The sequence below is a fragment of the Rhagoletis pomonella genome, unplaced genomic scaffold (assembly GCF_013731165.1).
Source record: "Rhagoletis pomonella isolate Grant_MI unplaced genomic scaffold, Rhpom_1.0 Rhpom_scaffold_04090, whole genome shotgun sequence".
Taxonomy (NCBI): domain Eukaryota; kingdom Metazoa; phylum Arthropoda; class Insecta; order Diptera; family Tephritidae; genus Rhagoletis; species Rhagoletis pomonella.
Genome location: NW_023462640.1, coordinates 1 through 11,138, shown reverse-complemented (window position 1 = coordinate 11,138; position 11,138 = coordinate 1). Strand labels below are relative to the sequence as shown.

At 41.2% G+C, this 11,138-nt stretch overlaps 1 protein-coding gene across 1 annotated transcript; it reads left to right on the top strand.

Moving 5' to 3' along the window:
* Positions 1 to 2,622: 2,622 nt before the first annotated feature.
* Positions 2,623 to 11,112, top strand: LOC118754532 (protein Lilipod-like; the record flags this gene model as incomplete). The annotated part of the gene is made up of 2 exons (XM_036489406.1): positions 2,623 to 2,766; positions 10,973 to 11,112. Coding segments are annotated over exons 1-2 (247 nt in total), but the record flags the coding sequence as incomplete, so codon positions are not given.
* Positions 11,113 to 11,138: the final 26 nt, after the last annotated feature.

The following is an 11,138-nucleotide window of genomic DNA, read 5'->3' as shown; positions in this document are numbered from 1 at the left end:
AAAAAAAGGTGAATTTATCACACAATAAATATGTATGTATATACACTTTCTTTAACATACAGTCAGCGTCGAAAATATGAGACATCAGGGCCCAGCAAACTTTAGGAGTCATAAATGAGTCTTTATGGAGTCCTATTTCGGAGCCTTTACGCGCATAATGAGCTCATTTAAAAGTCCGATATGAGAGTGTTAAAATTCATACATCAAATGAGCCTCAATATGAGTCATATTGGGCTCTTATTGGCCTCACATACGGCTCATTTTGGACTCTTTTAAACCAATTTTTGGCCTCATATATGAATTATATCAGACTCTTTTTGAGGCTCTTATCGGCCTCATAAATTACTACATTCCGGCTCTTATTTTAGGTTGTTCTTTGAGTCTTATTGAACGCACTATATTTGTAAAGGCATTCAGCAAAAATTGTTTTTTAAATAACATACATATTTACGTGCATATACACCTTCCAACATTCATTTAATATCAGCAGCTGCAGCTAAATTTTGTAAATTTTTTGTTTTCTAATTATTTTCAATCTCTGTATAAACAAGTTTAGATATAAATTTCAAATCTTTATTGTTTTTATATTGGTGCAAGGTGCTGGCTCATAACTTGGATCATATATGAATCCTAAAAGATTCATATAAGAGTAAAACATTTTTTGTTTTTGAAACTCATATTTCTTATCTACCTAGGACTCCTTTCGGACTCATACATTCTGAACGCTCAGAATATGTTTGGCGGGCGGTATGCATATCTTGACACCGACTGTATATATGTACGAATATTTGTTAGCATTTAATATTTATTTGTTAAGATTTGAACACATAAACACAACGATTTTTAGTCCAGTAAATTGAATTAATGCACATGTGGAAGTTTATTATTTTCTTCCATACAAAACAAATTTTCGAACATAGTAACTTCGTATAGAGCAAATGCATGCCACGCATTTTTACATATAAAGACTCAAAAATCACCGCGAAATATAGTGATTTATATACATACATATCGTCGATTAAAGTACAAAACCGCGTATCGTCATTCTGCAAAACCGCGTAACTGACATTTGCTGCCAAAAATTGGATTTGCTCACACAAGCTCTTGGCTCAATCCTTATCCATTCGTCCTGAAATATACTAGCCATAAATGCGATTGCTCTATAAAAAAGCGAACCATTTTGAAATATAAGTGTTTTCACGCTCTAGAAAATAATTTCTACAACTTCACATTCGCGGTTTTGCATTTTGTTGATACGCGGTTTTGTACCTTAAACGACGATGTATGTATATATATTGTGCTAACAACACGTCTCTATTTTCTACTAAATGTGTCTTAACATCTGTCAAATTTCTGTTTTAACTTTGTTCCGTTTTCTAAGGTGGGCAACTTGCTGTCTCAACATATCACTTTCAAAATAGCATCAAGCCAATCAGTTCGATCTGTTTCCAATGTAGATCAAGGACGTGAACCGGATGAAAAATTTGGTCGGTTCGGTTCAGTGGTTCGAACCGGTTTTGCACTTTTGTATTGGTTCATCAAAGCGGTTTTTTTGGTCTTTGCAACGGGGTTTCGGTTCGGTTCAACGGTTCGAAAAACAAAAACATAACGCGCAAGTTTAACTGTCCAGTGTAAAGTGCAACAACGCGCAATGTTAAGGGTCAAGTGTCTGTCAAACGAGATGGGTTGCCTTTACATTTGATATTGTCACATGGTAAACAAACATGTTAGGTATTACCATGAAAAAAGTGGGTACATTTATCTATTGAAAATTGGTTGAAACGAACCTTTAAACCTTTATAAACAAAAAATACCAAACGGTTTCTTAATTTTATGTAACTATCATTTTAATGAATGTGACTGGTGGGATACTGAAAATAAATTTATTTTACCCTTGTACACTCAAGGATGAATTTTAGCCAATACACGACAATTTCACGAACGATGTTTTTGTGTTGTAAAATATGAATTATACGCTTTCTTTTTCAATAAAAATTAGGTTTATATAATCTTCATAGAAACATTAACAAATATTTAAAGTTGTGACTGGTGGGGGGACTTCTCCTTGTGACTGGTGTAAAGTAATTATGCATGAAATAAAAGTTTCCATAGACAAAAATTGCAACTTCTTTTTATTTATTTTTCACCAGATTAATGAAATGTAGTCATTTAAAAAGAGTAGTAGTCTGAATTAGAGATAATTAGGGTATATTTCAATTTATGTCGTTCTCCTCTTTTTACATGGAATGTCCCAAAACCAATGTTTTATATAAATTTAGATATCTTTCTAAAATTTTATTTAAAAAAATCGTTTGTTTATGAACATTTTAGTTCTCGGTCTTGGTTGTTGACAATTCTGTGGAAATGCTCATATCTTATTTGAAAATGTGTCCAAATTTATGCAGAGGCATAGAAGCAGTGTCGCTCAAAATTATACACACGAGTTTATTGTGTGTGTATGTATGTACAAAAACGAATCGGTTTAGATGTATCAATTTGGATACATTTTATGTATTTACTTATGTACATATGTACGTACTTTAACTTATCATATATGTATACACACATACATAAGTATACATGCTACATACGTTTGTGTTGTATCAACTCAAATACATATTTATTTTATTTCTATTCGTAGATATTTCTGCTGCTATTAATGTTGTTGTATCTAGCCTCCTATGCGCTGGTGTCACGTTTTCGTCGAAAAGATCGCGACGATCTCTTCTCCACAGATGAAGATGAAGTGCTCGTCTATCGCATAAGGTATGTATGTATGCTGTATGTTTTTATAATATGGAGTGAAATTAACAAAAAACGTATAAATCCAAGTTTCAAACTTTACGCAATATCTAAAATATAGTTGTATACTTTCGAAAAAATGTCAAGCTTTTTAATAAAGTCTTGTTGACGATGTTCTACGCCATCTGTGCATGCATTTTTGCGATCGAATTTACTCATTTTATTCGGCAACTAGTTATGGTTAAACATTTTCCGAACTGATTGATATAAAATATTAACCCAAAGAACAATGAATTTGAGGAGCTAACCAAACGAATGTTCCTCTCCTTTGCGAAGTTCACGCCAGTTTCTTACACCAGGTGTAGACAGATCCTTCAGCATTTGGTCCTTTCAAGGTGTTCAAAGAGTCCCTGTTTCGTTGTTCATCCAAGGGAGCCGATTCATCCATACGCTCGATACTTCCCGAGTTAGCAGAATCGCTGCATTTTTATGCGCTTAACTATGTCCCACGATATTATAAATCTTATACAATTCGTCGGACACGTACATAGCGTCATAGATCTTCCTCAAGATAGCCCCCAAAAGCTTTCTCATAATATATGGACATGATGAGAGATTTATAGAGAGGGTGAGTTTGTGTCAACAGACCGCTCTGCTTTTTTCAACTGTTAACCTAGCCTGCAGCAGCATCTGTTATTCTTTAAGAATATTATTCTTCGCTGTGTTCAAATACCCGCAGACTATTTGCGTGTTGCTGGGAATTTCGTCGTCGTTCACCGCGTGGTCTTTGGCCTCCTCTAATTTTTCTGTGATTCAGATTAGAGATGGGCACGGGGACCCGCGGGACACATGGCACTGATTTCAAAATGACCGGGGTGGACGGTATGATAGGTTTCGGGGCCCATAGGACCCGCGATACAATTCTGAAAAACGTCGGGATGGGCGGGTTTGATAATTAAAAATTTCTATATTGAAAAAGTTCCATCTCTTCTGGTTTAAAATGGTGCGGAGAGGCCTCAACGTCACTCTAAATAAGTACATGCATACATATGCATGTGTCTTAAGTTCCCATCCCTCTCGTGTTGTTTGGAGTGGCTTTGAAGCACTAATGAGCACTGCCTTGCCCGCGGGCAAAGCTCTTTTAAACTTCCTATACATTTTGTATAGGCGCGTGAACAGTGAAAGCTCTCTGCTCATCGCTGTTTTGAAGTAAACGAAATGGTTGTATGTCGATTTGTTTGTCTAAGATTTGACGCACTACGAAAATCCGGTCAATCGCCAGCTAACCGCATCTTCTTCCTTCTCCTCAAAATACGTCTCCTCTCTCTTGCTGTCTGGGAACGCTCAATAATCGCTCGTGTAGCAATTGGCTGCAGAGTAGCTTTGTATGCTGCATATTTCAGTGCAGAGACTACACTCTTCGTTTTACCAGATGTTTCTGCGTGGATGAAAGTAGCCATCCACCTGTTGTTGTTGTTGTTGTTGTAGCGGCTACAACAACCCCGCCCAGATTGGCTGATATCCCAGTCGTTGTCGTCGAGTTACACTAACGGCAGCCCCAAGAAGCGTGCAGCCTCAATGGCGTCGGTCCATAGGGACGACGCCGTTAGGGTTGTGGGGTTTTCCGGGCATGCGAAGAGATGTTTCGAGTCGTGAGGGGTCTCTCCGCATGCCGGACATTCGTTCGACACATCCGCATTTATCCCACTCAGGTAGGAATTTAGCCTGCTGCAGTAGCCAGAGCGAAGTTGGGCTATTGTTGTCTTGGTCTCCCGAGGCAGATGGAGCTCCGTCGCGTCAATGTCCGGTGTTTGTGTGCCTAGAACGGCATTCACAAGTCTTGAGTCTACATAACTCGAGACTGCGTCCCTGTGAATGCCGTTCACGGCCTGTCTGTGAGCTGACGGGTCCAGAGGTTGCTTAATGAACCTCTGGACTTCGTCCGTCAGTTCATATAGATGCCTCCTGACGTGCCTCGGCGAGGGCTCCTCTGCAAGCAGCTGTCTATTTGGGTGGCCCCATCTGTGGCTCCCAGCAAGAAACTGCTTGCAGAGCATCGTGTTGTGCTCCCTAATTGGGTGCATTTTTGCCTCATCGTGGAGGTGGTGTTCTGGTGACATCAGGAGGCATCCGGTCGCTGTCCTAAGTGCTGTATTTTGCACCGTCTGTAGCTTCGTCCACTGCGTCCTACTAGTCCCCGGCGACCACACTGGTGCTGCGTAGTTTAAAACCGGCCGGCCTATTGCCTTGTATGTTGCCAGCAACGTTTCTTTGTCTTTGCCCCAAGTACTGCCGGCTGGCGACTTGAGGACCTTGTTGCGGCTCTGTACTTTATTGACAATAGCGGTTGCGTGCGCAGAGAAGGAGAGCAGGCTATCGAATGTTACTCCGAGAATTTTAGGATTATTCACCGTCGGAATTGGTGTGTCATCGACGTGAATTCCTAGCGGTAGCCTGACCTCCTTCGTCCAGGTTGTGAAAAGGGTCGCAGAGGATTTCGTAGGGGAGCGAGACAGTGAAGAAGCGAGACAGTTCAGAGAGATATCCGTTTACTTTCGAACACAGGTCATCAATTCCATTCCCAGTCGCCATGATCGAGCATTCGTCGGCGTAAGAGACAATCGAGGCTCCCTCTGGTGGTTGAGGGAGCTTTGAAATGTAAAAGTTAAACAGTAGTGGGGAAAGGACACCACCCTGTGGAACCCCCTGTTTTATTTTCCTAAGTTTGCTCGATTTGTCTCTAAACATTACCGACGAGTGTCGACCACTTAGATAATTTGCCGACCACCGTTTGAGCCTCTGTGGGAGAGAGGAAGCCTCTATATCTTCTAGTAGCGTGGAATGGCTGACAGTGTCAAAAGCCTTTGACAGGTCCAACGCTACTAGAATCGTTCTCTCACAGGGACGTTTACGGTTACGGCCACGAGTTATCTGAGTGTTTATGGCGTTAAGTGCTGTTGTTGAAATTTTACGGAAACCATGCTGATGCTTCGCTGGGGTCAAGTGATTTGTGAAATACGCGAGTAGCAAGGCCTCGAGTGTCTTCGCTACCGGGGAAAGGAGTGTTATCGGACGATAGGAATCTCCTTTGTTGGCAGGTTTCCCCGGTTTGAGCAGTGGGACCACTCTCCCCACCTTCCAGATGTCTGGGATGATGAGAGTGGCCATGGACAAATTGAGGACCTCCGTTAGGTACGCTACCCAAGCAGGATCCAAATTTTTCAGCATCAGCATGTATATTCCTTCGGGACCCATGGCTTTGGAGACTTTCGCCTTCCCGATGGCCACCTGAACTTCACCGCAAGTGAAAGCAAAGGGGGCACAGGTTGTTGGCAGTTTGCGCAGCCTTCTGGTCACTCGACGCTTGGCTTTATCCACCGGAGGATGCAGTATGAACTGCCGGCTAAAATAGCTCGCGCATCGCTCCGGGTCCGACGAAGCAAGGTCGCCGAAAGAAATTTCGACTCTATCGTCGTGCTTCGTCGGATTGGACAGTGACCTAACGGTTAACCAAAGCGTACTCACACCAGAGGTGAAGTTGCAGGTCTTCAGATGCTCTTCCCACTTCTTCCTCTTATGTACGTTTACTAGTTGCCGAATCTCCGCGTTGAGATCCCTGATACGGGGATCTCCGGGATCGGCCTGACGAAGGCTGTCACGCTCATCGGCTAGAACATCCGCTTCAGCAGGGAAATTTGGGCGTGGGTCGGTGATGCATCCTGCCGGTACGAAGCGGGCTGCAGCAGCGGTGACAGCCCTGCGGAACTTACGTTCACCAAGGTGGACGTCGGTTGGTGTGGGGAGGGCAGCGAAGGTGTTTTCAGTAAATTCCGCGAAGCCTTTTCAATCAGCTTTTGAAAAGTTGATATATGTTCGGTGCTCCGCGGAAGCAAAGTCGGTTGGTTTATCGATCGAGATGACTATGGGCAGGTGGTCTGATGCCAAAGTCAGCATAGGTCGCCATGATATGCTGTTTATCAGACCAGCGCTGACTATGGTGATGTCTGGCGATCTACTGCAGCTGCCCATAATCCTGGTGGGTGCGTCGTCGTTCATTGTGCAGAATGTCGAATCGTCTATCTGCTCAGCCAAGTCAGTTCCCCTACGATCATTTGACAGGCTTGAGTGCCAAAGATCGTGGTGCGCATTAAAGTCGCCTACTACCTAAACGGGGTTAGATCGCCGAAACAACAGCCCTTGGTCGGGTAAAACCCGAGTCATTCCGGTACGTAGAACCGGCTGTCGTGGGAATGAGCCATCCACCTCTTCCGCATTGGTGTGCAGAGATGGGGAAGTGGAGCAGGATTGAGAGTCGGCCACTCTTATTATACAGAGGCGCTTGTGAACCTCAGAAACAATAATGTAATGATCCGAGTCGATGTTGGCTCCTCGGATGGAACGAGCGTCAATAACGTTCTATGGGTATCTTTTGTCTATTACAATGTGATCAATTTGTTGTTTCGTCCATTAAAAGGGGCAGTGAACTTATGGATGTTTCGATGCTGACAATTCATTGAGTGATGGGGATGAATCTGGAGAGACTAGGTATCAGGAGCTCGTTTCTGTAACAATTCTCTACCAAGGCTAATGAGTAGTAGAGAATGACGTATATTCTCTACCAGTAGAGAAATAATCAGTAGAGAAGAGTTACAGAAACGAGCTACAGATTCTGGGCAGCTGCATTAAAGGCCATACCAGATGAAACTAGGTGGCTTTGCGTGATATTTATAACTTTGCCAGCAAAGCGCAAAAGCAAAAGGTATGCCACAATGATCTCCAAGGAAAAAATTTTTTACTGCTTCTTTACTCGTGAAAATTGCAGAGGATTTAATATATGTACATATTTAGTTTTAAAAGTTTTATGTTTCTGCGTGAAAATTCGAGTTTGAATAAAAATTAACCCAGCTGATGGTCAACGCGCGCAAAAAGATGAGAGTTGGCCATATTTTCGCAGCTGAAACGATCTATGTGGCATGCCTCGTACATTTTCATACATTTCATCTTATCTGTCAAAGTGATGGCCCCGTCAGAATGAGAACTTTCGTACGTGACGCTCAATGATGAAACTGACAGTTGAGTAGACTGTGTGTGTTTGCATAGAGAGCGTCAGATTGGCAACCCTTACGTCGACGGACCCAACGAACGTTGGCCAATACTCAACTTTTGACGCATGTAAGTCCGTCACTGCTGACAGTTGTATAACCTCGCATTTACACAAGTCAAGACAAACGAGAATAAGCATTAATTGTCATATTGTTTGAGTAAAGTAGGCATCCAGATAATAAATTGTCTTCCAAAAGCCAGAGAAAGTGACGAAGACATCGAGAGAAGTGTGAATAGATTACTGAACAAAGTGTGAATGTTTTGCTATTGTATCTGAAGCATTTACTTGTGTAAACCCCAAGTACGCGGTCATAAGGAACAGCTAATTTTTGTTTGCAGGGGCAAAACCTTCATTGTGGCGTATCTCTACTGCACGTACGTCACTTCCTTCGCATACTTTTCCGTTAAACCTTGCACACCGCCATTTTTTCGTATTTTCATCGAATTTATAGTTGCGTTCCAGATGCTCACGATATTCACTATTTGCAGGTTTTTTTTTGCAGGAAAGCGTTCCAGGTGCCAAAAAACCTGCAAGTCAAACCACTTTTGTGAGAGTAACTTGCTCTCTCTCTCAGTCAGAAGTTGCAGGTTTTAGTCCGAAGTTTTTCTTCAAGTTCATTTTCTGCAAGTTCATGAAAAGTATCAAACGATAGGCAGGGTTGCATTTGTAAACAAAAACAGATATCAAAGAACATAAGCGCCACGGAGACAATCAAATAAATACGTCAAGCATTGCATATGTGTGAGATTGGCTCGTGTCTTGCCCGCAAACGTTCAAATAAACGCGTTAATTCAACGAACAATTTATTTTTCTTGTACGCGCACTTGCTCACCACGACGATCAGAAGGCAAGTGCGCTTGTTTTTTGTCAAGCAAAACGCGAGACGGTTGATAAAGATATTTGATCGTCTCCATGGCGCTTAACATAAAAAAAATGGAAGTAGTTACAGGAAAAGTGGTTTTTCGCGTTCCAGGTGACTTTTATTTTTTCTCTCTTGCTCCTCTCTTTCAAGAGAGTAATTTTATTATTTGACAGTTTTACAGGTTTATACACGAAGTTATCTGGAACGCAACTTATGTTTTTACCAGGCTGGTCCCAAGACCCACGCACCACCCAACGCTGAAAGGATTTTAATAATCGTAATCGTTTATGTAGCGGGCCACGTGCTCCAAGACTGACACGCCCTTGCATCCTGTGATTAACCCAGGTCCCTGCTTAAAATAGTAAGCGTAGATACACACATACATAGTATGTATGTACACATCGTCAACTTAAATGCAAAAAGTCGTGAATAATATTATTTTTTTTGTTTTATAAATCGATGTGGGGAGTTACCTCAGGGAAATAAGTATATGTGCATTTATATAATCCGAAAAAAACCAGCTGGGCATTATATTAAATATTTCAACATAGTTTTATTTTGAAGTAGTAACCATTAGTAACAAAACACAAACTAACTGCATTTCAATGTGCTTCCTTAAACAAAAATAAAAAGCTAAATATGAATATACTTTAGGAAATAAGTATATGTGCATGGTAATGTATATTAAATTATAATTAGATTCATTAAGTTTTTGTTTTATTTTTTTAATAATTTATATGTTTTCCTTTTTTCACAAAAACCTGACTGACTCTATTTGGCATGGAGTTCACTAATTGCTGTGATGTTGTAACACTTATTTCATTCCACTCAATTAATAACGCATTTTTTAGCTGCTTAATCGTGTCAAACTGCCGACCATTCTTGTAAACTTTGTTCGATAGTATCCCCCACAAGTCCTCAATCGGATTTAGATCAGGGCTGACGGCTGGCCACTCTAAAACCGGTATATTCCTGGATGCAAAGAACTCTTTTGTAGTGCGCGCAGTATGAATTGGTGCGTTGTCCTGTTGGAAGATCCAAGAATCTGCGAAGAGCTCCCCAGCGAATTCGATTAGGACCTCATCCAACAGTTTCACGTACATCTCCGCATTTGTTCTCGTGGGTATGAAACAAAGCGGGGACTTTCCTGTATACCCAAAAGCTGCCCAAATCATCAGCGATCCGCCACCGTGATTTCGCTTATGACGGGTTTGGCGGGGTTGCCGTACATCGCGCCAATACTTCTGACTGCCATCAGGACCGTCCAAATTGAATTTTTTCTCGTCAGAAAAAATGACATTTTGGAACTCGTCCGTCCAAAATTTTAATTTTTCAGCAAATTTCAAACGTGCTGTCAAGTGGCGCTTCAAAAGCTTGGGTACAGGCTCTCGGGACTCATACTTGACCAGTTTATTTTCGGTCAAAACTTGATGGACTCTTCTCCTGGTTATGTTTAGATCTAAATGGGCCTTGATTTCCAAGCACGACATATTTTTTTCGACTGCCAGTCGCCGAATTTCGCGCTTACAGCGTTCGTCGACATTACTCGGTCTTCCGCAGCGCTTAATTGTGCCATAATCATCGGGACTTTTTAGGAAATTACGAATGGTATTTCTGTGTCTGTTCAATCTGGCAGCTATATCGACAATTTTTGTTCCGGCTTCAGCTAAACCCCGTATCAAACCGCGTTCCTCCCCGGATAAATGCGTAGCACGTGGCATTATAGCCTAAAAATCATAAGTGTAAATTTTATGTGTTACAAATACACTACACACTGCTTTCGCTTACGAGTTTTTAAGATAAAAATGTCACCACTTAACTTTACTTGACTTGATCACACTCCAATGCTTACTAATCTTTGATTGTACATATATTTATTTCCTAAGCGCAAACAGGTGCCTGATCACATATTGATGATAACGGTTCTAAGAATGGAAGAGTTTTGCGTATGAAAATAAAACAGAACATATAACAAAAACAACTGCATATCTAAAAAATTAATACCGTTATTAAAAGAGAAGCAAACAAATAAAACAACAATGCACATATACTTATTTCTCTGAGGTATAATTCGATCAAATCAAAAAGTGAATTTTGAATTTTTTAGGAGTCACGGCATTTTGCATTTCAAACAATGTACAAACGTTTATGCAAGCATATCTAGAATCTAGATCAATGACCTTTTTGATGCACGAACGCACTAATTGCAGTCACAAACACATAGTTTTTCAATCTACAACATCTGTTTGTCGTTTTGATTTCAGTTCCTGGTTGTGCACATTTTCGATGGCGATCGCCGTGGGCGCAGCACTTCTGTTGCCGATTTCAATAGCCAGCAATGAAATTTTGTTGCTGTACCCCAACAGCTACTACGTGAAATGGCTGAATAGCTCTCTTATACAAGGTAAATTCTTAACTGATTCGTAAGCG